This window comes from Apostichopus japonicus, chromosome 23 (assembly GCF_037975245.1).
Source record: "Apostichopus japonicus isolate 1M-3 chromosome 23, ASM3797524v1, whole genome shotgun sequence".
NCBI lineage: Eukaryota > Metazoa > Echinodermata > Holothuroidea > Aspidochirotida > Stichopodidae > Apostichopus > Apostichopus japonicus.
The window spans coordinates 15,411,758-15,436,004 of NC_092583.1; the positions used below are offsets into that span (position 1 = coordinate 15,411,758).

At 37.9% G+C, this 24,247-nt stretch overlaps 1 protein-coding gene across 5 annotated transcripts in view; it reads left to right on the plus strand.

Moving 5' to 3' along the window:
* Nucleotides 1–24,247, plus strand: part of LOC139964616 (disco-interacting protein 2 homolog C-like) — a 92,612-nt gene that overhangs the window by 52,776 nt on the left and 15,589 nt on the right. For 4 of the 5 annotated variants that reach the window (XM_071966364.1, XM_071966368.1, XM_071966367.1 and 1 more), the window contains 20 exons: nucleotides 2,613–2,831; nucleotides 4,694–4,867; nucleotides 7,068–7,136; nucleotides 9,249–9,362; nucleotides 9,724–9,797; nucleotides 10,618–10,741; nucleotides 11,852–11,943; nucleotides 12,744–12,854; nucleotides 13,401–13,628; nucleotides 14,593–14,760; nucleotides 15,231–15,324; nucleotides 16,015–16,134; nucleotides 16,624–16,738; nucleotides 17,496–17,635; nucleotides 18,433–18,569; nucleotides 18,983–19,063; nucleotides 19,732–19,859; nucleotides 20,244–20,328; nucleotides 23,048–23,146; nucleotides 23,939–24,184. In XM_071966364.1, coding sequence (XP_071822465.1) covers nucleotides 2,613–2,831; nucleotides 4,694–4,867; nucleotides 7,068–7,136; nucleotides 9,249–9,362; nucleotides 9,724–9,797; nucleotides 10,618–10,741; nucleotides 11,852–11,943; nucleotides 12,744–12,854; nucleotides 13,401–13,628; nucleotides 14,593–14,760; nucleotides 15,231–15,324; nucleotides 16,015–16,134; nucleotides 16,624–16,738; nucleotides 17,496–17,635; nucleotides 18,433–18,569; nucleotides 18,983–19,063; nucleotides 19,732–19,859; nucleotides 20,244–20,328; nucleotides 23,048–23,146; nucleotides 23,939–24,184 — 2,618 coding nt within the window. The remainder of the gene's footprint in view (nucleotides 1–2,612; nucleotides 2,832–4,693; nucleotides 4,868–7,067; nucleotides 7,137–9,248; nucleotides 9,363–9,723; nucleotides 9,798–10,617; nucleotides 10,742–11,851; nucleotides 11,944–12,743; nucleotides 12,855–13,400; nucleotides 13,629–14,592; nucleotides 14,761–15,230; nucleotides 15,325–16,014; nucleotides 16,135–16,623; nucleotides 16,739–17,495; nucleotides 17,636–18,432; nucleotides 18,570–18,982; nucleotides 19,064–19,731; nucleotides 19,860–20,243; nucleotides 20,329–23,047; nucleotides 23,147–23,938; nucleotides 24,185–24,247) is intronic. The other variant, XM_071966365.1, reaches the window with a different exon arrangement.

Genomic DNA, 24,247 nt, shown 5'->3' on the forward strand with positions numbered 1-24,247 from the left:
AGCAATTCCGAATCAATCCCTTTAAATGATCACTTGTTGGATAAGACCTGGTGCATGACACAGTTTGATCAACTGTAATTTTACATTTTGTTCAACCTCCTTTACAGTTTTTTATTGAAATTTGCCAAAATTGCTGACTAAGCTCAATGACCTTGCAATTTCACTACCTGGACATCCCTCCCTCCCTCCCTCCCTCCCTCCCTCCCTCCCTCCCTCCCCATTTTATTCTAGATCTTGACATCATTTAACTCATAATCCTTCCAGAATGGTGTCAATTTCAGATGAACAGATTAGATTATCTCTCACTCATCATACTCATGTCATATTTTTCTTTCACTGTTTAGGTGGCCAAAGTATTTATTCAGCAATCACTTCCTGGGATTGTTCATTGTTATTTTAAACCAGACTTTTCCTGATCCCGGGAGAGACAATCCCTAGACTACTTCTTTTAATTTTGTTACCAAAATATTTTCTTCACCCAAATATTGACCAGTTGATTAATGCCTCTGGAATTTAATATCTGGAGAAAACACCCTAAACAAGAATGAGTCAGTACTGTATATATGCTGTTTGATGTTAAAGAGAATCTCTCTCTACAATGCCAGTAAATATTGTAACTGTTCATGAGGTATGTCATCACTGGTGAATTAGGCATTAGAAGGATTGCTTGAATTTTATTTCAGTAAGTCTGTAGGGGGAAGGGAGAGGAGTAAGGGAGGCAGGGGAAGGGTCAAATTAGGGCATATTACCATAAAGTGTGACCCTGTGAGGTTAGGAATGATACAGAGAGTTTGAGGAGACTTGTTAAAGTTAGCATGGATTGTAAGTAGTGAATTTTTGTTTAAAAAAAAAAATGAATATTAATAAATGAGTAAGTATGTATTGCATACTTGCATTTATAGTCCACATGCCAGTAGTATTACTAGTGTAAATGGAGGAAATGGTTCCTGATTCCTGTGAGGCAGAAGTGTATCCCTGTTATACCTGTATGTTGCATTGGGTTTGTAATATTCGGCCATATTGCCTGGGTGATGTAATCTTTAATTGGGACATAACGATATCAGCCCCAATCTTTGTGTTTATGGTCATATGATAGAGGGCTCTTACGTAGGAGGTTATTCAATGATTTAACCGCATGCAAAATTGCAAATAAAAAATTACTATTATGTTTTGGTTTTTAATATTTTTTTTGAAATGAAACTAATTCCCTGGACAAGCTACTGTATAAATGAACTGCATCGTCATGGGAATTTCAGTGGTGTAGAAATAGTATCCAAAATTTTCCAATATCAACCCTAAAAATCTGCTTCAAGCCTGTATCATCCATGGGTAGAGTCCCTTTAACCCTGTTTACCTTTGCAACTTGAGTAGCACAGCTGTGTAGGTTGAGTCATTACCAACTAGATATAATTGGGTAGGCGTGTGGGTATTAGAGCCTACACCACCCAGCTGTTGATCTGTACAGCTGTTTCCAGTTATGGATGCGCAACATTCTTCACGCTTTCACATTCACCAGTTTGTGTTTGTTCTTCTCGCGGAGTAATTCCCCTTCGCGGCACAATTCCCCTTCACATTGTCTTGCCCTGAAATATCGAATACGAGCAAGTAAACTATTCAACTCAAAGATTGATTTTTCGTGCCCAAAAAAAAAAAAAAAATTGTACCCTGCAGTTGTTTTAAGGAATGAAATAATTGAATCATCATTCCAAATTAAATTCTCTTTTTCAGTCATGGTCTGCTATTGTAAGCAGTGCAATTAAACTCTTGTTCTTTCTTAGGTTTAATGGTTAATCATGTCTTGAGATTAAATTATCTGGAAAACTACTTAAATTGGTTTTTAGAATGCCGTAGGGACTTCTTTGTTCATGGCAAACCTCCGGGAGAAGATTTTTTTTCTTCTTTTATCCAACATGATATGAAGTAAGGGAGATATGCCACATTGGCAAGTTTATCAGCGAGTCAAATTTCCTTTTCTTGAGGCTATTTTCTAGCGAGAGTATTAGATTTGGATTAATATGTTCAGTCGGGCAAATGGGAATCGCCGTCCAGAATTCGATCTGCGTCGATAAATGTTACGTGATCGGAGGGCTTTTTGCATACATTCTTTGGTTTCTTTCACTCAGTTAATTACTAAGTAATTCCTTGTTTTCTTTTAGTTTCTGTGCTGAATGAACACCTGGCTCCCTTATTCCATTGTTTCGTCCTTGTCAATATTATCAATGTCACAGGTACAGAAAGTTTCAAAGTTTGCAAAACTTTTTAACACTGACATTTGACGTTCCCGTCGGATAGATGGTATTGGCTCGTAAAAAGCCTCGATTACAGATCTGTATTATTTCAGTCTCCTTATATTGGGCCCCATGGCTACCATGGGATTGTTCATATCACCATGTCACTCTTTGGGACTAATTAAATATCTTTCTGTAACTGCTGAGTGATTAATGACATGTTGTAGCATCGTCGTTCCAACGGTTGAACGTTAACGAGCGATTTGTACGAGGTGAGTAGGAGAAGAAGAAGAAGACTGATCAGTTAATGTGTTAATAATGATAAGTACAGAGAAGGAGTAGTACTAGTAAAACATCTTTCCTCTCCATCTTCTGCCTCTGCAGCAGCTACCACAGACGCAGGAGGAAGTGTGGGAGGAGTAAAGAGACAAGTACGTAACCGGAGACGGGCAGAGCATCATGAACCAGAGAACAGATACCGCTCGGATGTACGTGAGGAAGCAGTCAAGGCGGCATTGGCTAACCACGTCGAACAGGAAATGCCCATGCCTTCAAAGAGGCAGTCCCTCCACGCCAGTGTCGTGCCCACAGATACACCCCCAGGTATGTAGTCATGATTTCACAAAATTCTTGAATTTTTTGTATTTTTAATGCATTAACGTCTATTTAATAGATTAATAATAACATCTTGTAGTGCTCTCTGTAATCTCCTCTCCACTGGTGTTGTTCGTGTATCAGATATATGCGTATCAAATGACAGGAGGAAGCCGATTGGAATAGTTGTTTAGAGGGTAAGAGGAAGTAAAAATGTACTATATGCAGGTATGTGAGAGGGGTTGAAGAAGGGGAGATGGTGTGGAGGGGGGGGAGGGGCTATATAACATTTATTTTTAGCCCATGGTACTTAACATGAGCATGAGGGGTCATTGAGGGCTACTTCCTTCACCTTTCAGTAACAGTCCTGTTTGATGATCTGTTAATGATATTGCCTTCTGACTGAAGTGATCAAGGACTGTGTTTAGAATCTTTGTGTGTTTCAGTGTGGGTAACTGTTTGCCTTTGTCCTCTCTTGACAGAGTTTACTAAATAATTAGCTTAATTAAAGAACATGCAATATAATGAAGAAAACTAGCAAAGTATTGCTTTATGTATAAAAAATGTATAATGAAGATATTATTCCCTCAAGTTGCAGTTACCATTAAAACTTGCATATACAAAGATTGTCACTAATATATTCGAGTACCTTGCAAGTAGATATTCAGAAACATTACAATATAACGATGAAAAGTGTGTTGTTAGATATTGAGAAGTTTTTTGGGTCATTTTAGCATTTCTGCCAGTTTTTTTGTGGCATGTTCTATATCGTTTAGCATGTTTAATGTTTAAAGGGGTTGATTCTTAGGTGACCAGAAACACTCGCATATTTTGACCTGCTTTTGAAATACTTTGTTGCAGTGATGATTTCCATATGATATTAGTGTGTAACTGTAGTACCATTCACTGGATCATCCATCTTGAATGTTTGCCAGGTTTGAAGCTAGTCTACCAAACTCCATTTTGACCTTGCTATGTAATAAGAGTTTACCTTTGAGATTACCAAAGCTGAAGTATCAGATTCCTTGGCAAACCTTGGTTTCAGAAACCCCCTCATGTATGACCAGATAACTACTAAGTGGTTTTGATAGATCATAGAAAACTAGACATTACCATTAGGCCAACTACCTTATAAGACGCTACCATCTTATTGAGGTTAAATCTTCGAAATGTTAATTAAACTTTCTGGTACGGTACACATGAACTGTATGGGCTGTACTTTCTAAACTAACTCAGTGTAACGTGTGGTGTTGGTCTTGATATTCAACTGAAAATTGATGTTGGTTGTCAAGAAATGTATGCTCCACCAGCCATCTGTGATCAGAGTGTCCATTATCAGCCATTTATGAGAATCGTAGGTCACATTTTGGTTGCCCTTCCCGCGAACTTGCACGTCAGCAGAGACAGCTGTTCCTGTATAAATTGTACAATCTTTGCTACTTTGGAAAAAGTGATATAACAAGGTAATACAGCTTTTAAATGTTAGCATTGCTTCAAGTTAACTGATTGCAATGTGGAAGTTTAAATGATAGATTCAACAAAAAGGATAGATGAAGAATTGTGGTATGTAGAGGACCTCCCACACACCTCCCATTTTTGTTAAACCATAGATCCGCGGTTGAAGTAGTTTTGTTTTTTCATGATTATGCCTAAGCCGAATTATACCTCGCTATACCATGTCGTTACTTACATTGTTTTACAATGGGGAGGTATCTGTTATACTTTCCTTATCAGCTAATATTTTTACTTCTTAACCAAATACTTCCTTTGCAGGTTAGACTTTTCCTCAATCTATCGTCTCAATTGATTCATACTTTCCATTATGTATCCGTAGAAATAAAACTGTTCTATTCTCTCTTTTGCTTTAACAGAGTCGGACACTGACGACAATGATTCCATTTCGTCTTCTTCCTCACATCAGTTGGGAGAGCCGTCTGGAGCGGCCGTCGGCTCCTTCTATTACGTACGGGGGGATCCTTTCAGACATACCAATAATGGACATGTTAACAGGGGCAATAACAGGGGAGTGGACATAGCCACAAGTGGTATGTAGAACAGCTGATAGCTGAAAGTTAACCTTGGCATTTTATACATTTTAAAGGGGCGAACTATAGTTAATATCCAAGCAAACGTTGCAGAGCTTTCCATTCAAGAGTGACTCTAAAATGCACCCAAGAAATAAAGATATCCATTTTGAAGATGAGTCGCACCGTTACTGTACTTAAACCAGCATGGTTCCATTTGCTGCGTAACTTCATTTACCATCAAAACATACTCGATCAAATGTTATATTGCTATTTTTTTGGCTACTTGAACATCACAAGACATGCTGCTTAAAATCTGGAGAAAATCTGTTGATCTTGCAAAGCAATGTTAAAACTTGAGCCAAGACTACCAAATGTTCATTTGCAGATGCATTAAGCCTAGCCAAACTACTTTATATAAAAGTATTGTGGCCAAATCAAGTTAATTGCTTCATTTTGAATGGGAAGAAAAGCTTTCAAAGAATTCTTCAAGAACTTTGCATTTTGGTTAATGGTTTTGAAACCTAGGAGATTGAGTATGATACAAATTTATGGTTAACCGTTTAACCGTTAAACCGTTTAACCGTTTTCTGTTTAATTTGTTGTAGTGCTACTGTTTCTTAGACCGTTCAACGAGAAATGATACTTGAAAATATCTTTAGGAAGAACATAACCATTCGGGGATAGCAAACCAACTTAAATTGGCTTTGTCTGGGCTTTATGAGCCTGTTAAGTTGGTTGATTAGTCAACCTTGTCTGATGTAGACATGAATTCCGTATTCCTCTAGGGACCACTCTGTGGAGCAGCATCTTCCTCTGGCATGGGTTGTTTGTTCACTGTTATTCACTGGTTATGGCCTAGTACTTACAAGGATCACAGATCAGTACATTTAGATTGTGATAGGATGATTCATGATGTGAAACTCTTTAGTTGCTTGATTACCCAGAGAAAGAAATGCAACACTTCATGTGACAATGTAACCAAACACTTGACTTGATAGGAAATGTTAGTAGGTGCCTTCATGCTTCTGTTAAGACTGGGCCAATATTTAATGAAATGGAGCCCAAAATAAAAAAATAAAAATTGTGAGGTAGATTGAAGGATCCTGATCAGGATGCCCTTGTAATAAGGTCATTGCTTTCTATGTAGTCCTCTGATATGACATCGGGTATTACTATATACTAGTGAAAAACTGTGATTTAATGAAGTTACCATCAAGGAGAAATCATGTGTTCTTTACCCTTCAAATCCACTGACTGTCCTTATGAAATGGATGATCTCCAAGCATGTTCTACATTACCTTTTAATATTAGGAAATATGGTTGCTATTTGTGTAGTACAGGAACATGTTATAGATATCTGGTAGATCTTGTGAGAGTGGAGGAAGATAAACTTTGATGGGAGAAATTCTAAGGTTCTTTACATTTTTACATCCTCCCCAACCCCCCCCCTCCCTTTTCCCTGTCCTTACACACTGCACCATATATGCAGCTCAGTATTGCTTGTATGCTTGGTCATGTTTCATTATGATTGTTTATACATGTGCATGGGCCTCCTCCAGTTAACATGTATTTACTTTGTTACGCTAATAAAAAACGAACACATGGGCGTGAGTTGCACAATAAAAACAGCCCCCATACTCCCTTCCCTATAAGAAAAGGATACTTATCAGGCTGTAATAGGCTGTTGAAACGCTTAGAAATCCTATAGGATGTAAAGAAGGTAATAATCCAATGTAATCCGGGCAGTTTTCGAAAGATTTGAATCCACTACGAAAACGCATGAGTAAACACTTTGGATGGTAGAATGAGAAGGAAGGGCATTGACCGGATAGGACCGGTCACTGAGGGTGCACAGTGTTAAAAGATTACCAGGGCATACTAGACACGGTAGAATGAGGTGCTAATGTTGTGGGGAGACAGGTAAGCGGGTCACTCGCAAATATATAAACCAGTAAGTTTATAATTCCAAAGGGTCCGTCAATGTACAGTTTACTGGGTATTCACTCTAATTGGAATCATATTAATGTTTCCGATGATGTAGCAATCTGACAAGATAAGATATATATCAGTGATTTCTGTACGGATGGATCCTACTTGTTTTACTGGAACCGAGATTCTTTATGATTTGACCAATCCAGCAGCTTTTGCAATGAGATCATGATAGTCAAATTGTACATGACTTTTTTAACATGTATCTTTCTTTCCTTCCCAACCATAGCTCAGCCACCTCCAGATGTGACAGCCAGTTCAGGGTTGGCTTTCCAACGTGGAGGAACCATCGAAGATCGTACGTACTTGAACATTGGCATATATGTTCTCCGTTTATTTGTAAAACACTGATGATCCCTGAATCTTTTTCTAGCTAAATATGTGTTAGTAGTTAGGTTTTCAAGTGTCTTGTACTTGATACACAATTTGCCAATCCCATCATGTTAAGTTTAAAACAGGGCACTCTGGGAGATTTTACAAACTTCATTGATTTGACTTCTGGATCTGTAATCTATACAAATTTGTTTCCTATATAAATTATGGTATCAAGTCATACCAGATCTAGTGATTTGAAGTACATTAAAATTGGTTTTTTATTTTGTAAAAACTGTGCTATGATATATTAAGTCTCTTCTGCACTTAATATAATGTAGTGACAAGTATGAAATATTGAAGGCCAAAAAAAAAAGAGGCGAGGGGGACTAAAAGAAGAATATATTCTTAGCATCCTGGTGAAATTTGCAGGTTCTTCTTGCTGTTTTCAGATTGTACTAAAAGTCAGCTAGGTTATTCTTGGACTGGGTAGGGTTTCAACAATACCATTAAATGGGTTTGTGATAGTAACAATATAGCAATAAATGTGTATTGTGTGATGATTCCAAAGTTTGATTACATAGAACATTGGATCCAAGTTTTGAAGAAAGACAAAACACAGACTCAGTGTGAATAATATGCAGTTATGACATATCACACCCTTCTGCCTCAAGTTCACTTTTTCGATATGTCAAATAAATTCAAATTCAAAACTTTTTACTCTCTGAAATGGGTATGAAAGTGTCACCAGGATGCCTAGAATATCATCAGTCACAAAAAAAAAAAAATTCTTTCTCCTGGACTACACTTTTAACCCATTTGTAATCTAGGTTAGATCTCTGTCATGCTTCTTCAGTATCTTTTGTAAACAAAAGATAACTTCCAACCTTGCACATATTAATAGACGGAAATTTCGTTGTCAAGCAGAGAGTAAACAGTGAGGCATGCTACTTCAGCACTGATGAATTGAGATGTGGAATGAGTCATTCTGGCCAAGTGGTTTTTTGTTTTTTTTCAGTTTCTGAGGGCAAATGAGAGAATGGATTTCCTGGAATGTAATCACCTGCTATGCACTAGTGATTAGAAATGCTAACGAGTTTAAATTGGTCTACATTAATATACACAAGTCCAGTGAATTTGAAAAAGAACCAGGTTTTTCACCATGCTGTTAGGGGAGATTTCCTTAAAAGTGTTTGCTTTTTTTTTTCAAAAGCTACTGGTAGATGAGACTGTCAAAGTTAAACTAGTTTAACCTTAAGTAACCTTAGCATGTCGCTATGTACGAATCAATGAGATTGCTTCACTTGATGTGTGCGACTCTGCCCCACAATAAGTTACGTTAGAATTATCAGTTTAGACCTAATTGGTCATGACATGACCTTGTTGTCATTACCGTGGCAACCTTTAGAAGAATGCAAACGTGTATGAAACGCAATGATTCCATATCCCTATAATGTTCTTTGTCATGAGATTTGCAGAAGTTTTTTCCAAAATAGATGTTATGTGCTGGGCTGCCATTGACATAGTATTTCAGCAATGGGTACACTTCCATCTTCCCTGTTGTTGTTCTCATATAATAAAACGGCCAAGAAACACTATCAAAGTAACAGTTGAAAGCCCTCCGTGATTCATCCTCACAATGTTCCTATGGCAACTCATCTCTATCCTAGACACACTTCCCGCATCCCTCTGAGTTAAACTACTCATGCCTCTAAATTCCTGACAGTAAATTTTTCATTCTAATAACGCTCTCCCTCTGTAAAAGTACCCATTCCTCCGAAGTCCTGTCAATAAACTACCCACTCGTATCAATTGCCTGTCCTTCAGACTACCCTCTCCTCTCATAGGATGTAGTCATACATCCCCCCCCCCTCCCTTCTACCCATCTCAAACGTCAGAGTAAATCATCGAGCCTGAATTAAAAAACTCTATTTCTTAAATCTCTTAAAGGATTTCATGGTATAAAGTCTGCTGGAGAATGAGGTAAAACAATCGCACAAATAAACAGCCGGACATTTTGCCCGGATGCCGTTGATCATTTAAGATTCGTGACAAGCTTTTCGTCTGACTTCATGTCTTGCATCTTTGTCTTTTTCAGCTCATATAAGTGCTAGAGTATCATCTAAAATACAGCAGCTTCTGAACACCCTAAAGAGGCCAAAACGGAAACCTTTACAAGACTTCTTCGTCGAGGAAGACGACGAACTAGAAAGTAAGTTGTTACAAACATTTACGGTTGAGAGAAATCAGTGCTTCATTTTAAGCGACGTGATGAGAGACACTCTTAACTTCAGTAAGGTTATTGGAATTATGTCAAGTGTATAAATATGCCACCACTTTTGCATAATCGCAGTCTCGAATCAAGGTGAAAGATTGCGAAGCTCTTAACGTCTTAAGTCGTGAAGCATTAGCCTTGACATGTCTGTTTTACGTTTCTTGCGGTCTCTTATCAAAATACGAAAGTTCAAAGTAATCGTTCGATGGAGGAGTGTGTATCGGCAGTATCGCTTAGATATTTTGTGCTGGATGTTTTCCTATCATGCTTAACTGTAGTTTATCTTTCTCTCTTGAAGCATTTCAGATGGATCCTAATGCTCCCAGACCAGAGGGTAACGTCATTACACCCGCTATTGGTGATCAGCTTCATGTAAGTCAAAAAGTCTCATACGTACATCTGATTCTTATTGTACTTCATACTCTGGCTATACTTAACATTGAGCATTGTGAACACAAACCGTTTTGAGGGCAAGGTAACATTTTTTCCAAGAAAGTAAAAGAGAACGGTGGTAGATGATTCAGTTTTGCCTCATTGAAACAAAATGCTGGTATAAATAATAATTTATTTCAAGTGATAACATATTAGTCATCAAACCTGTGAAAGAAATTTTAGTGGGAAATTATCGACAAATTTGAAATTTTGGAAAAGAATAATGGCTAGCAGTCTGTGTATAAAGCCCTTGTGAAATAAATGTGCATGCTTTCAGATGAAACTATCCAGGGAGCTCACTTTGTTTCCAAAGGGCAAAGAAAAATGAATAATGTTGACTGAATGATGCATTGAAATAGGTACTATTTGTTTCCGATCTTGAACATGTTTTGCTATCTTTTCTTACAAGGAGATACCTTCCGAACCAATTTGCTACAACACTATTCCTGAGTATGATATGCTTGCTCTGCTATCTTATAAGTCTTTTCCATCCCTCTTGTCCCTGCCCTTGTTCCTCCCCTCCTTCTCCTTTCTCCCCTTTCTGCCCCTGATCCCCCCCTCTTTCCCTCCCCTCCCCCTCTCATAAATTTTACCTTCCATCTAACCACTTTCATCCCATTGGTAATGTTCCGATCAGTTTCTGTGCTTCGACCTAGTCTGGTTGAAATTGCTAGTTAGGTTTTGTCCTAAAATGTTCTCATTTTAATCTCTAAAATGAATTTGATGGAGTAATTCTTTCTTTCATTTCTCTCTCCTTCAGATACCAACTGGTCTACCGAGGAATCTAGAGTCTGCTCTCCAGAGGTACGGGACTGCAACACCTAAAAACATTGTCACAACTTGCCTTGATGCCAACGGGAAGGTCTCATCTCATCTAACATATGGTCAGTAGATGGAAAATTATCAATCAATCAATCAATCAATCAGAAGACATTTATATAGCGCCAAAGTCAACAGAAATAGTTCAAAGGCGCTATTAGCCTTGGTCATTGGTAACTTGTCACACCTACACACCAAAGTGTGTGCAATTCAATCAATCTTTCCTGGGGCACCACAGTGCACCACAACCATGTGTCCCGGGGACTTCCCATATAGGGTGCAGCCAGAAACCGGCGCACGCAACTATATTTACAAGTTACCTCGCAAGTCCCCATTTATACACCTGGGTGAAGAGAGGCAATGGAGATAAAGTGCCTTGCCCAAGGACACAACGCAATGATCTGGCCAGGGCTCGAACCTGTAATCCTTAGATCACCAGTCCACTACCTTAACCACTTGACCACAACGCCCATATGCACCGCTATGAAGAATTGGGAAGTTTTGTGTACATTTGATCTGAGCCTTCTCAGTAGTAGTACTGGTGAAAGGCTTCACATTACAAATCCTTTGTATGATTGCCCTTTAACCTTAATCATTAGTCATTTTAGATTAGTCATTTTAAATTTGAGATTAGTCAGATTTTAGATTAGTTAGATTAGTCATTTTAGCTCTGCACTGATGAATAGTGGATTGCACACTGATTGCTACCTATTTATTTGATTGGCTGGAAGCAGGTACTTTCTTCACCTTGTGTTGAGGAGTTTATCTTGCTGCACAGTTCAAAGGCGAAGGATCTCTGTCCTACGCACATAAAACTCGCCATTAAATATACAAAATTGTAAATGGCTCTTAGAGTGAAGTTTTATTTTCATTTTCGCCATTCGATCGAAACATGGGCAAACTACAAGCCATCAAAAATTGCCTTACCACGAAGGGACCGACACAACATCGGTAGATAAATACCTACCTGTGTCTTAAATCATCTGTCTGTTGTTTATGTTTGTAATGCCTCCTGCCAACTGAAACACTCATAAAACATAGAAATGCATCCTTAGTTTGTAACAGTGTCACAATAGATGTTTTAAAGTGTTGACAAAGTATTTAACCTTTCAATACAAACAATTAGCACCTTCGATGGCAGACTTATGTAGTCTCTTTTTCCCCTTGCTTTTCAGCTAAATTGTTAAGTAAAGCAAACAAGATAGCATATTATCTTCTACACAAGCTGGGAGGAAAGGAAGGACCAATTCTGAAATCAGGAGACAGGGTAAGTATACTGACAAAACATCCCAGATGTCCACTAATTCACAGACCCTGACCAAGCTTTAGCTCCTAGATTACTATAATCAAAGTCATCAATAACCTCCCGAGCTGGTCATTAATTGCATAGACTACTGGGCAGGTTAACCCCATACCATGCATAGGGCTGTGTAGAGTTGCGCAGGTTTAAAAAATTGGGTTTTGCAGGAATTGATGGTAACAATATTTTTCAGATATTCCAGTGGCAGAAAATATAAAACTTTGAATCTTGAAGAAGAAAATAAACATTCCCATACTGTTAGTTTAAAATCCCATCCTTGAAATGATAAATCATTTTTTAGGATAGAGAGCAAAGTTGATGACACAACTTTAGAAATAAGGAAATGAACATATGTCTTAGTCTATAATATAAAGCACAGGTGGGCAAAATGGGGGGGAGGCAGTGGTGGGGCCCTTTCAAGAAGGTTTTTGAAACCTGATTATTTAGGCCTTTGGAACCTTCTGACAAGGAAGAAGGAAGAGTTTGTGTATAGTGGCCAAAGACCACCTACCTGTGTCAGAGTATATCAACATAACATATAAACTGATGAACATGTAGAGCTCTCTGATCTGTTTTCTCTCACCAAGTAATGTAATGTTATTCATTGAACAGGGTTAGATCTATACATCCTTTAAGTGTTGCTGTTGCTCATGGAGTGGGTACAAAAATCCACTGTGGCCTATAAGATCCATTTTGTTTCTTTAGGCAGTGTTAGAGGATATCACCAACGGTTGTCTCCCTCTTTTTCTCTCCCTATTCAACGATAGGTGGCTCTGGTGTATCCAAATTCCGACCCAGCGGCATTCGTCTCTGCTTTCTATGGGTGCCTTTTCGCCGGTGTTGTCCCAGTGGCAATAGACGTACCATTATCTAGAAAGGTTTGCTCCTTTGGTTTATTTTGGTTCCTGTTTTTGCTTTGATCTCAGCAAGATCTTCAAAAGCAAACCTAGTTCATGGTTGGATTGAAACGTTAGGCCCTCTAACTCTTTTGTACTTAGTAACACGGGCTGTTTTTAGTAGATTGACAGCATGTGAAAATTTGTATCTATGTTTTATTTATATAGTGTGAACGTTAAAAAATAACCCTTAAATAGGTAAGGACGTATAAGGCAAAATAAAATTGTTATTTTGGCTACCATTATATTGCTGTTGTATAACCGACAAGTTTTTCAGATGACAAGAAAACATGGAATAAGTATATTTGTCTAATTGGCCAAATTGTAATTTTCAGCAATCTCGTGGAGCAATACAGTCGTTTATCAGTTCAAAGTTTCTGCAGTGACCTGCTCCTCTTTTTTCATGTCGCTTTGAAAATTTACACCAGCAGCTAGAATAATTGAAACCAGATATTTCTGGTCATGTGATCTTCTAAAGACGTACGACAGAATGTGTCCAAATGTTTTTAATTTTGCCTTTTGTTTCAGGATGCTGGCGGTCAACAGATTGGCTTTCTGTTGGGTAGTTGTGGGATTACTGTAGCCTTGACCAGCAATACTTGTCTGAAAGAGCTACCAAAGAACCAAGCAGGGGAAGTGGTTCGGTTTAAAGGCTGGCCTAGACTCAACTGGCAAGTTACAGAGTCATTACCCAAACCTCCCAAGGAATGGCAGCTCCCTCCTAGGATGTCAGAGGACTCACCGGCTTACATTGAGGTATTTAACTGAAAGGAATGGTGTGTGTGGGGGGGGGGGGTGAGGGGAGTTGGTGGCATGGGGGAATTATTGGGGGAAAACTAATTGGAGAGGGGGGTGAGGTTATTGGGGATGGGAAGGGAGAATTGAGGTATTTAATTCATATATGTGAAGAAGTGGGGATGAGGGGGGGGGGGGGGTGATTGGAAGGGAGTTGTTGGATCCCCAGGAGTTTGGAAGTTAAAGAACATCATCAAATAATGGAATAGAAAAGTTTTAATACGGGATGAAATGATTAGCAAGTAATTTGAGCAGGCCCATGTGTATTGATAACTTTTATTTATGGGTATCTTAGGTTGGCCTTTGTTAGATTGACTCATTGTTGTTATCAAACAACTTAAATGTCCTGTGAGTACAGTTGTGTTATGAACAAGAGTGGGTTGCAAAGCACAGCAAAATATGGATCAAGACTCATTAATCTGCATTTACAGTTAAAGGAAGAGGAAGTATTATCAGGCTGCAGATGCACATTCACCCCATTATACACATTCACCACATTATACACATTATACACATTCACCACATTATAAACAGTACCACATACACATTCACCTCATGATACACATACAAATTAATCACATATACACATTCACTGCATGATACACATTCACCACATGATATCATTTTACCACATATACACATTCACCACATCATACACACTCACCACATGATACACATTCATCACATACACCTTCACCACATTATACACATTTTAAACATACACATTCACCACATTATGCACCTTCACCACATTATACACATTCACTGCATTATATACATTCACCACTTTATAAACATACACATTCACCACTTATACTGGACAACATGCGATGCGTGATTTATACCTCATTCTGTGTCATGTACATGGGACCGTGTGAATGTTAACATCAAACTTGCCTTCCATTTCTTCATATTTTCTAAACAGTACACGACTGATAAGGATGGTATCATCAAAGGTGTCACCATTACTCGCAAGGCCATGCTCTACCACTGTAGGACCTTGACAGTGGCCTGTAGTTACCAAGAAGCTGAGATTATGGTCAATGTCCTAGACTTCAAGAGAGATGTGGGCCTCTGGCACAGTATGCAAGCTGTAAGTCATTACAAATCCCAAGCTAAACATTACATACAACTTAAGAAGTTGTAACTTACGGATGAGGTTTGTCCCTGGATTGCATTGTTTGAAGGTTATGTAATACAATAGGTGTAATATACATGCCAGGATTTAAATTTGATTAAATTGTTAAGAAGTAGTTCATAGCAGTGTTTCATAACTGGAGGAGGGGGGGGGGGGGTTTGAAGGTTATGTGATATGATAGGTGTAACATACATGTAAAGATTTAAATTGTGAATAAATTGTTAAGAAGTAGTTCATAGCAGTGTTTGATAACTGGAGGAGGGGAGGGGGTGAGGGGCTGCTAAAGTGATAATCTGTTTTTGCATATCAATTCTTCAGTAGTAGTTTATAGCATATAATTGTGTAAGTTACAATAAGTAATTACTAAATGCCTACAATTGAATGAAAATGCAGTGTATTGAGTCCTCTCTGCTCCACTTCTACAGAGTATATTCAACGGGATGCACGTCATCTGTGTACCTTATTCCTTGATGAAGGTCAATCCTGCCTCTTGGATGCAGATGGTCACAAAATACAAAGGTAAGTTTAATAATAATACATAATTTTTATATAGCGCCAAACAAACTATGAAATAATTCTCGTAGCGCTTAACAAAATAATAGCAATTGTAACATATATGCTTTGGTGAAGAGATACGTTTTGAGTGCTGATTTGAAACTGTTCACAGTATTGCATATTTTTATATGTTCTGGAAGTGAGTTCCACAGGCACGGTGCACTGGATGTGAACGTTCTCAAGCCGTAAGTCTGTGTTTTTACTCTAGGGATGAGTAACATCAGTGATGAATTAGAGCGAAGTGAGCGTGTGGATGATGGTCGGAGCTGAAACAAGTTGGTGAGGTAGCTTGGTCCTACATTGTGCATACATTTGAACACCATCAGAAGTAGTTTGTAGTTGATTCGTTCACGTATCGGGAGCCAGTGGAGTTCAATCATGGTAGGGGTAATGGGTAATGTGATCATACTTCCGAGTTCTAGTAACGTTGTTGCCTGTCAATTTTACAGCCTGGTATTTACAGAATACTATTGCAGTAGCCGAGCTCGACGTAACGAATGCATGGAGAAGCTTTATACATGAATCTGTTTCAACGATATTGTTTTGTTAAGTGCTGCTGTTGTTGTGTTTGTGCTTTGTAGTAGGTAGACTCGGTGGGTTTCAGCAGTATTATCAGTGTTAACATTGTTGTTTCTCTTTATTTCTCTCTTACAGCTTCTCTTGCCATTGTGAAATCTAGGGATATGCATTGGGGTCTGATGGCTCAAAAGGAACACAAAGATCTAAACTTCAAGACCCTAAGGATGCTTCTTGTAGCCGATGGCGCCAATCCTTGTAAGTTCTTTTTAATTAATTAAAGTACTTAATTTAAGTACTTAATTTAAGTAATTAACATTTTGTTTCCTCATCTCTGATTTACTATAGCCACTAATGCAGGTCTATTTTCAATTAGTAGGTACTTATTTGTCTTCTCCAACTTTGTGCTGATAGCTTACAAGTAAGCTTTCCAGCTCAGAAATCATATATGCAAAGTATGGTAAGACTAGGTATGTATGACATGAAATTGTTAGAGGCCTACATTGGTGTTGGTATTGCCTACAAAAGTTTTAATAAAAAATAAAGGAATTCTCAAGGATCTCTTGTAAGCATCTGTTTTGAGATGACTATCCCAAAATATTTTGTATTTGGGATCAAATTAATTTGAATGTCCAGGAGAGGGTAATGAGGTTGTAAAAATTTGTGAGAAAATGAATTTGTTTGACAAGAGAGATATTATGATAATTTGAGAGTCAAATAATTGATTTGATTTTCTTCATACTTTAGGGTCACTTTCCTCTTGCGATGCCTTTCTGACCACCTTCCAAGGCAAAGGACTGAAATCTGAAGTCATGTGCCCTTGTGCCTGTGCCACAGAGGCACTCACGGTCTCAATACGAAGGTAACAAACATTTTTGAACACAAACATCTTGTTATCTATAATACATAAATAAACCAGTTCATGTACACTTACTTCCACAATGAATAATTATGTACGAATTATATATAGAGTATATTAGATGCACAAAATAACCGTGGAAGGAAGGGAAGGAAATGTTCTTAGACAACTGGGTGGTCCAACAGAGCAAAATTGACTGGAGGGGAAAAAGAAAGATACGTTGAGCTGTGTAATGAAATGTTGTGTAAAGAAATGCTATGTAACTTCCTCTGAGGACATTAAGAAGTAAGAAGTGAGTCAATCCAAAGGCATCCAAAGGCAAGTAAGAAGTGAGTTAATCCAAAGGCATGGCAAGCTATGATGATTCTTCTTTTCTCTGTATTTAGTTTGTTTTATTTTGTTTCTTTTGTCAACTCAAGTAGCCTATCAATTCTCTTACTTTAGTTTAATTCAACAGAGGAGCTTAATACAACAGATTACAGAATACAACAGGAGTTTTAGCTCAGTGTTAGCTTCCAATCATAATGTCCCCAGTTCAAGTCACTCCAAGCTTAATGTATGTCATCCAGTTACATAGTTGTTGACAATTGACAATTCATAATCATGGACGTTAAATATGAATCTAAGAGACTGACTTTGGTCAGCTTGCGGCTTTGATAAGCCAATGATGGCTTCTTGGCGAGTTCCTGCTTGCAGGAGGATCTAAAAATACATAAATACATTAACAGCGATTATCATGTTTCTATCTCTCTTTTTCCAGGCCAGGGAAGACGGGAAGTACTGCATCAGGGAGAGGAGTCTTGTCGATGGCCGGTCTAAGCTACGGAGTGGTCAGGGTTGATACGGACGATAAACTGACCTCTTTGACGTTACAGGATGTTGGAGTAGTCATGCCCGGTGGTAAGTTACAGCGAAAAAAAAAGGAATTGTTACAATGAGAAGAAGTCAAGCAAAACAAAAACTGGTATGGCTGCTGCATTCTGTAGAGCTGAAATCATTAGAGATTTAAATATGCAGTGCACTGTTGGTTGTCAAAGAAGGATGACTTGTCAACCAAATGTGACCAACAGATTACCATTTTTAAGGCAAGATATATCGTAAAAAGTACACCAAAAGCTGAATTATGACATTTTCGTTACAAAATTTAAGCGCCTTTTTGTAGTTTATCACTTTATTAAGCTAATCACTTTCAAGGGAATTTCCCCTAGAGAAAGTTAATGAGCAAGTGATGAACAAATTAGATTCAGTTCTAAACATTCTGCTGCTGGGTGGTCACTTGTCGTATCAGTAGTAATCGGGTGCGAAATGCAGCAAATGTGAAAATATTTCATTACTAAAAATTCATAATTTGAAGTGAAGGTTGTCTAATGAAGCTGATAACCCATACAATATTACCATGTTTTAATATGAAATAGCGTAATAATTATTGTCAACTCAAAAAGCTGCTGTAAGATACTCTACCTATCCCCATGAAAATAAAAAAATTGGGGCCTGTGTGAATATACATCGTTTATGATCTAAGTGATAAAAAGGGTTTATTAATATAAATCATCTAATTCCCTTCCCCCCCCACCCCCCAATTCAAGTAACTAATACCTTTCACCTCTTTTATATTTTATTTTCAGAGTCTTTCAAAGAATATGTAGTCTGTGTCTTCCATTATTGTACTAACCTTACTAAATGTGTTATTTTATCAGCTGCAATGGTTGTGGTGAAGATCACAGGAAAGCCCTATCTTTGTCAGACCGATGAGATTGGGGAGCTCTGTGTGTCATCAGAAGCTGTTGGCTCATCTTACTGGGGCTTGAAAGGGAAAACATCCGCCATATTCAGTGTAAGTCATAACTGTGAAGTTGAAATTGACGACTTAAATGTTCTTAAATACACATCATATGTAATGTCTTGTATTGTTACTGTATTTGATTTTGTTGTACAGTTAAAATTGGCTATCACTTTAACAATTTGACAGTATGTTTAATGTAATTATGAGTCATTAGCTTGAAGATATGTTCTAGTCTCTTGCACCATCTTCCTCGACCTCTGACCCCTAGGAGGTACGTACGAGAGTTTGAGTGGTCCGTGATGGCACAGGGAGGGTTAGGGGCAGGATGGGATACTATGAAGAGCAGCTTTAGTAGCATCAGCAGACACCTCATGGGATTCTACACCCATTCCTCTTAATATAAAGATGTGTTCACATCATTCTTATTGTTTCACGTCCACATCATTCTTATTGTTTCACGACAGATCAACCCTCTGAAGGATGACGACGAGCCTGTCAGCGACCAACCATTCATCAAGACCGGTCTTCTAGGCTTCCTTGGTCCTGTAAGTTGATATAGCAACCAGCAACCAGTGGCATTGAGAGTCTGGTCAGGCCTTGGGAGCATTTATTTTCTCTCTTTGGAGTCTTCTTTATCCTCCAGTATACTATGAAAATGAGGAGATATTATACTTTATCCCATATTTCCCTGGCCCTCTAATTGATCTCATGCCCGGGGGCAGTAACCTGCTGACTCCCCTCCCCACCCCCCCCCCCGAGTCAGACATGACAACTAAAATAGACCAACCATCTTGTTGCAATCATGCTTTGTTAGAACTGAATGGATAATGATTGACATCATTGGTGTGAAGTAAAATATTTCTGCAAATAAAAGAAAAGCAAACAACAACAAGAAAGGATGGGAGAAAGATCAATTAATTTTCACTTATGGACGACAATGTGATGCTGATGGTCAGAACAAATATATTGCTTAAGTCTGTGTGGAAATCTGATGGATGTCTATTGCAACAAACTATTTGGTTATTAAAGATTTTTTTTAAAAAAATAGGAAAATACCCTAGTGTGTGTTTGCAAGTGCATGTGCGTATAATGGGGTGAAGGGAGGGGTGCGGGTAGGGGTTTGCTAAGATAACTGATAAAAATAGTATGCATGGTTTTCTTACTTCTCTGTTTGATTTTGTTAAATGCATTTTATTTTGATTTTTCTCTTTAGGGTGGCCTTGTATTTGTTTGTGGAAACACTAACGGCCTTATGCAAGTTTCAGATAGGAGACACAACACTGATGACATTATAGCCACAGTTCTGGCTGTAGAACCTATGAAATTCATCTACAGGGGAAGGTAAGCCATTTCGTTTTAGCATCGATAACGCCACGGATAACACCATTGCTAACACATCCACAATAAGGTTTTAATAAATCATTTACTTAAAAATTACTCTTAAATAGCAAAAGAGGAGTGACTTTTTTTTATTTAACATTAAGTGATAAAAAAATATAAAAAGGATTCATAATGGAACTGATCTAAACAAAAACATGAAGATCGCAAAATGGTTGAAACAATTGAATTGTCTTAAGATCTCCATTTTTTGTTGTATTGTTAGAAGCAAGCAAACCTTTAAAGATATCAAATTGTTTTAATAAAACCTGTAATAATATCCTTTCCTACTATGAATATAATTTCATCTTCAGAAAGAAATATGATGATTGATGTGTATTTTTACAGGATAGCGGTGTTCTCTATCAAAGTATTACGAGATGAGAGAGTGGTCGTCATCGCAGAACAAAGACCAGAAGCATCAGAAGAGGAGGTAACATATTTGCTTTTACAAAAAGCAAAACATTCTTTTGATTATTGTCGGTGCAGTTAGCAACAGCGAGATTGAGGTAACCTTTTTTTCCCTGCATCTCTGGGCTCTCAGTTTACCATTGTCCAAGGAAAGCAACTTATGACCAACACTGAAATGTTTGTCTATGTCATTTATAGAAGATGACACCAAACGCTGATTTGGTGTTGTGTATGTGCTGAAGTCCTGTGTTATTCTGTATTGTGGGCTTTCAGTTTACCATTGTCCAAGTAAAGCAACTTTGACCAACAGTGAAATGTTTCACTATGTCTATGTCATTTATAGAAGATGACACCAAACAATGATATGGTGTTGGGTATGTGACTAGTTGGTGGTGCAAAGTGTGTGTTGTTAAAGGAAAAAAGTAAACCTGTGTGTTGAGTAATCATTCCAGTTTAAGAGACCCAAGTGCCATTGACTCTTTTGGAGGTGCTATGGTGTTGCCAATGTGTCGAGTATTATCTTGCTAGTTAAAGAGACATTGCAGACAAATACTCAATTGGTGGTGTGGTGGTGTTGTCTATGCATTGATTGTTATTTTTGCTTATTTAAGAGATCACACTGTCGTTCACTTATATGGTGATGTTATGGTGTTGCTTATGTGTTGAGTATGATCTTGCTAATTAAAGAGACATCTACTCAGTTTTGTGTTGTGACGATGTTGCCATTGTTGAGTGTAATCTCGATAGTTTCTGACAATCACTCATTTGGTGTTATTTATGTCGTTGCCTTTGCGATGAATATTATCGGGCTGGTTAAAGAGACGTAGCATAGAATTACTCGGTGTTGCGTGTGTTACGTGTGTTGCCAATGTCATATGAGTGGATGGACCTAACTGATTCACAAGTTTAATTCTCCTTTAATTAACCTCCTTTAATTAACCTCCTTTAATACTCGTATCATTTTCACTTAATGATTATTGGCACTCGTGGTGGAATTGATTTTAATATCAGTTCAATGGATAGGTTCATAAGGGTTTTCATATTGACGTAATCCAACTGCAGAATATAAATGTATGGCTCTGGAGGGCACCGTTACTGGATCTGTGTTTGTTAAACCTGAGCAAACATTTCATCACCCAATCGGAAAAATTGTTTGCCACAGATTTTCAAAAGGAACACGCTGTCGTGTGGAGTGAAGCTGATTAAATACTTTTTACATTTATTATCAGTCCAGATAAAACTGGGTATTGTTTAGCGATGGGCGATTAGCTTAATCTGTGAATTGTTCAAAATTATAGCAAAGCATTCTTATGATTTAAGTGTAAGTGGAATTTCACGGAGTGGTGACTCATAATTTAATTTTCAAGTTCGTAATGTTTTGAAGAAGATAGTCACAGCAAATCTCTCTGTTGATTTCTTGGTCACTGCAAATATTTGAGGCTAGTTTTTTTGTCTAACTCTGCAAAATTGAATAAGAATGGGAAGAGGTGAGGGCATTGTGGTCAAGTGGTTAAGGCAGTGGACTTGTGATCTAAGGACGACAGGTTTGAGCCCTGGCCAGATCATTGCGTTGTGTTCTTGGGCAAGGCACTTTATCTCCATTGCCTCTCTTCACCCAGGTGTATAAATGGGGACTTGCGAGGTGACTTGTAAATATAGTTGCGTGCGCCGGTTTGTGGCTGCACCCTATGGGAAGTCCCCCAGGGGACACGTGGCTGTGGTGCACTGTGGTGCCCCAGGAGAGATTGTTTGAATTGTGCACATTTTGGTGTGTAGGTGTGACAAGTTACCAATGACCAAGGTTAAGTAAAGCGCATAGAACTTTTGGATTATGCGCTACATAAATAAGGGGGTAATACTAATAATACTTAGATAAAATTCAAGTCATTTGTAAATAGTACGTAAGAATCATTTATTGTATACTTAAAAAACGTTGTCTTGACTAACTGAATATTTGAGCACTTTCTCGAATGACTTAGATGAGATAAATATTGAATGGAATACCGATATGGTTATGGTAAAAAATAATTTACGTATAAGTGGATGTTAACAAGAGTTTGTAGTTTGATGTCAGTAAGATCGAGTGCACTTTTGATCGCTTTGCTTATTTTGTATTATTCGTTTTAATTCCGTTCAAATCCAAGCAAGAATATTGAATTTGCATAACCAATCTTGTTTACATCTTCTTTGGAGCATTTCCAACAAATCAAAAAGTTTGAATTCAATCGTGGGATTATTTGAGATTCTTTTGCAAAAAGAAAGCTGAAACAGTATATTAAATCACCAAAAAAAAAAAAAAAATATGAAAAAAGAAAAAACCATTACTGTCTAAATGCTGTATAAAGCTTAGTTTTTATTTGTATGTGGACATTTTTAGGAGGGAAAAAAGTCTTCAATCTGGCTGTTTTTTGGTTGACAATGCAACTTAATTGACGTTTATTTTCATTTTACATGCGCTTCTTTATCTCTTACTCTGGTGAGTAATTATTTTCAGTGAAGTTATTTTTTTCCTTTCGTTTCTGGCTAATTTTTACTTTATTCCTTTGAGCTTCCCTGTATATTTTATTGATTTATTTTTTGTTTTCTTAATTTCTTGTCGCAATCAAAGCTGCTCTTTTTTTTTTGTTGCATGTGAAAGAAGTTTGAGCACAGTTCCACTTTATGATTTGTGTTGCTCAGATATGTGCCTTGCGAAACATGATTTTTTACTGTTTTTATGTGATTCTCTTTTAACTACCCAGTGTTTCCAGTGGATGAGTCGTGTCCTTCAAGCTATTGACAGCATTCATCAGCTAGGAGTGTACTGTCTCTGTCTTGTCAATCCTAATTCTCTGCCAAAGGTAAATTCCAGGATATCATGTAAAGAAGTAGGATGCACTCTATGTATGGTGGTGCCACAAGTATGGGAAGGTGCATGGTGCCACAAGTATGGTATGGTGCATGGTGCCACAAACATGGGTGCCACAAGTATGGTGCCACAAGCTTTTGGTAATAGATTGAGAAGTCATTGTCATTAGAACTTTTTATATTTATGGTTACCATATTTTAACCTTAGAAAGTTGGACGAGTTGTCTCGGTCTGGGAGAAGGAATCTAAGCTCTACTCATTTGTAGGGTAAAAATTTCTTTTGAAGGATACCTGCATGACCATGGTACGAGGTTTAAAGTGAAAAAAAAAAAAAAAACATAATATGCCTCGTAGCTAGATGGCGGAATCACTGTCAAGAACTTTCTGTCATAATATTACCACAACTCTATATGAACTTCCTGAAAATCTGAACGTTAAATACAATTAACCTGTAGGTTTCTGTAAGATAGAAAAAGTCCTGGTCAATGTGGACATATGGTAACCCTATTCTTGATTTTTTTTATTTTATAAAAATTTATTTTCCCTATTTTTTAAAGCATATCTCTAGTTAAATAGAAGCTTGGTATGAATGCTGGGTTGACTCGAGCATTGTTGAAAATTGTGTCCTAACATAAAGTGTAACATCTTGCCATTATACCTGCAACCAACAAAGTTCAATTTGTTCCCAAAGATTGTGTTTATATATTCAAATTCCACCATTATCATACTTGTGAGGCACCCTGACGATTCTGTCTTAAACACTGTTTTTTTTTCTCTCTCTCCAGACACCTCTTGGTGGCATCCACCTATCAGATACCAAACAGAGATTCATGGAAGGTAGTCTTCACCCCACCAATGTCCTCATGTGTCCCCACACCTGTGTCTCTAACCTGCCAAAGCCCCGTACCAAACAGTTCGATGTAGGGCCAGCTTCCATCATGATGGGCAACTTGGTCGCGGGGTCGCGGATTGCCGGAGCAGCCGGTAGAGATATCGGAAGACCCGATGAAGATAGTGATGCTGCAAAGAGAGTAAGTTGTTGCTAGGATACAGATCACTCCATAAAGTTAGATTTTACCCGGATAGCATTTCAC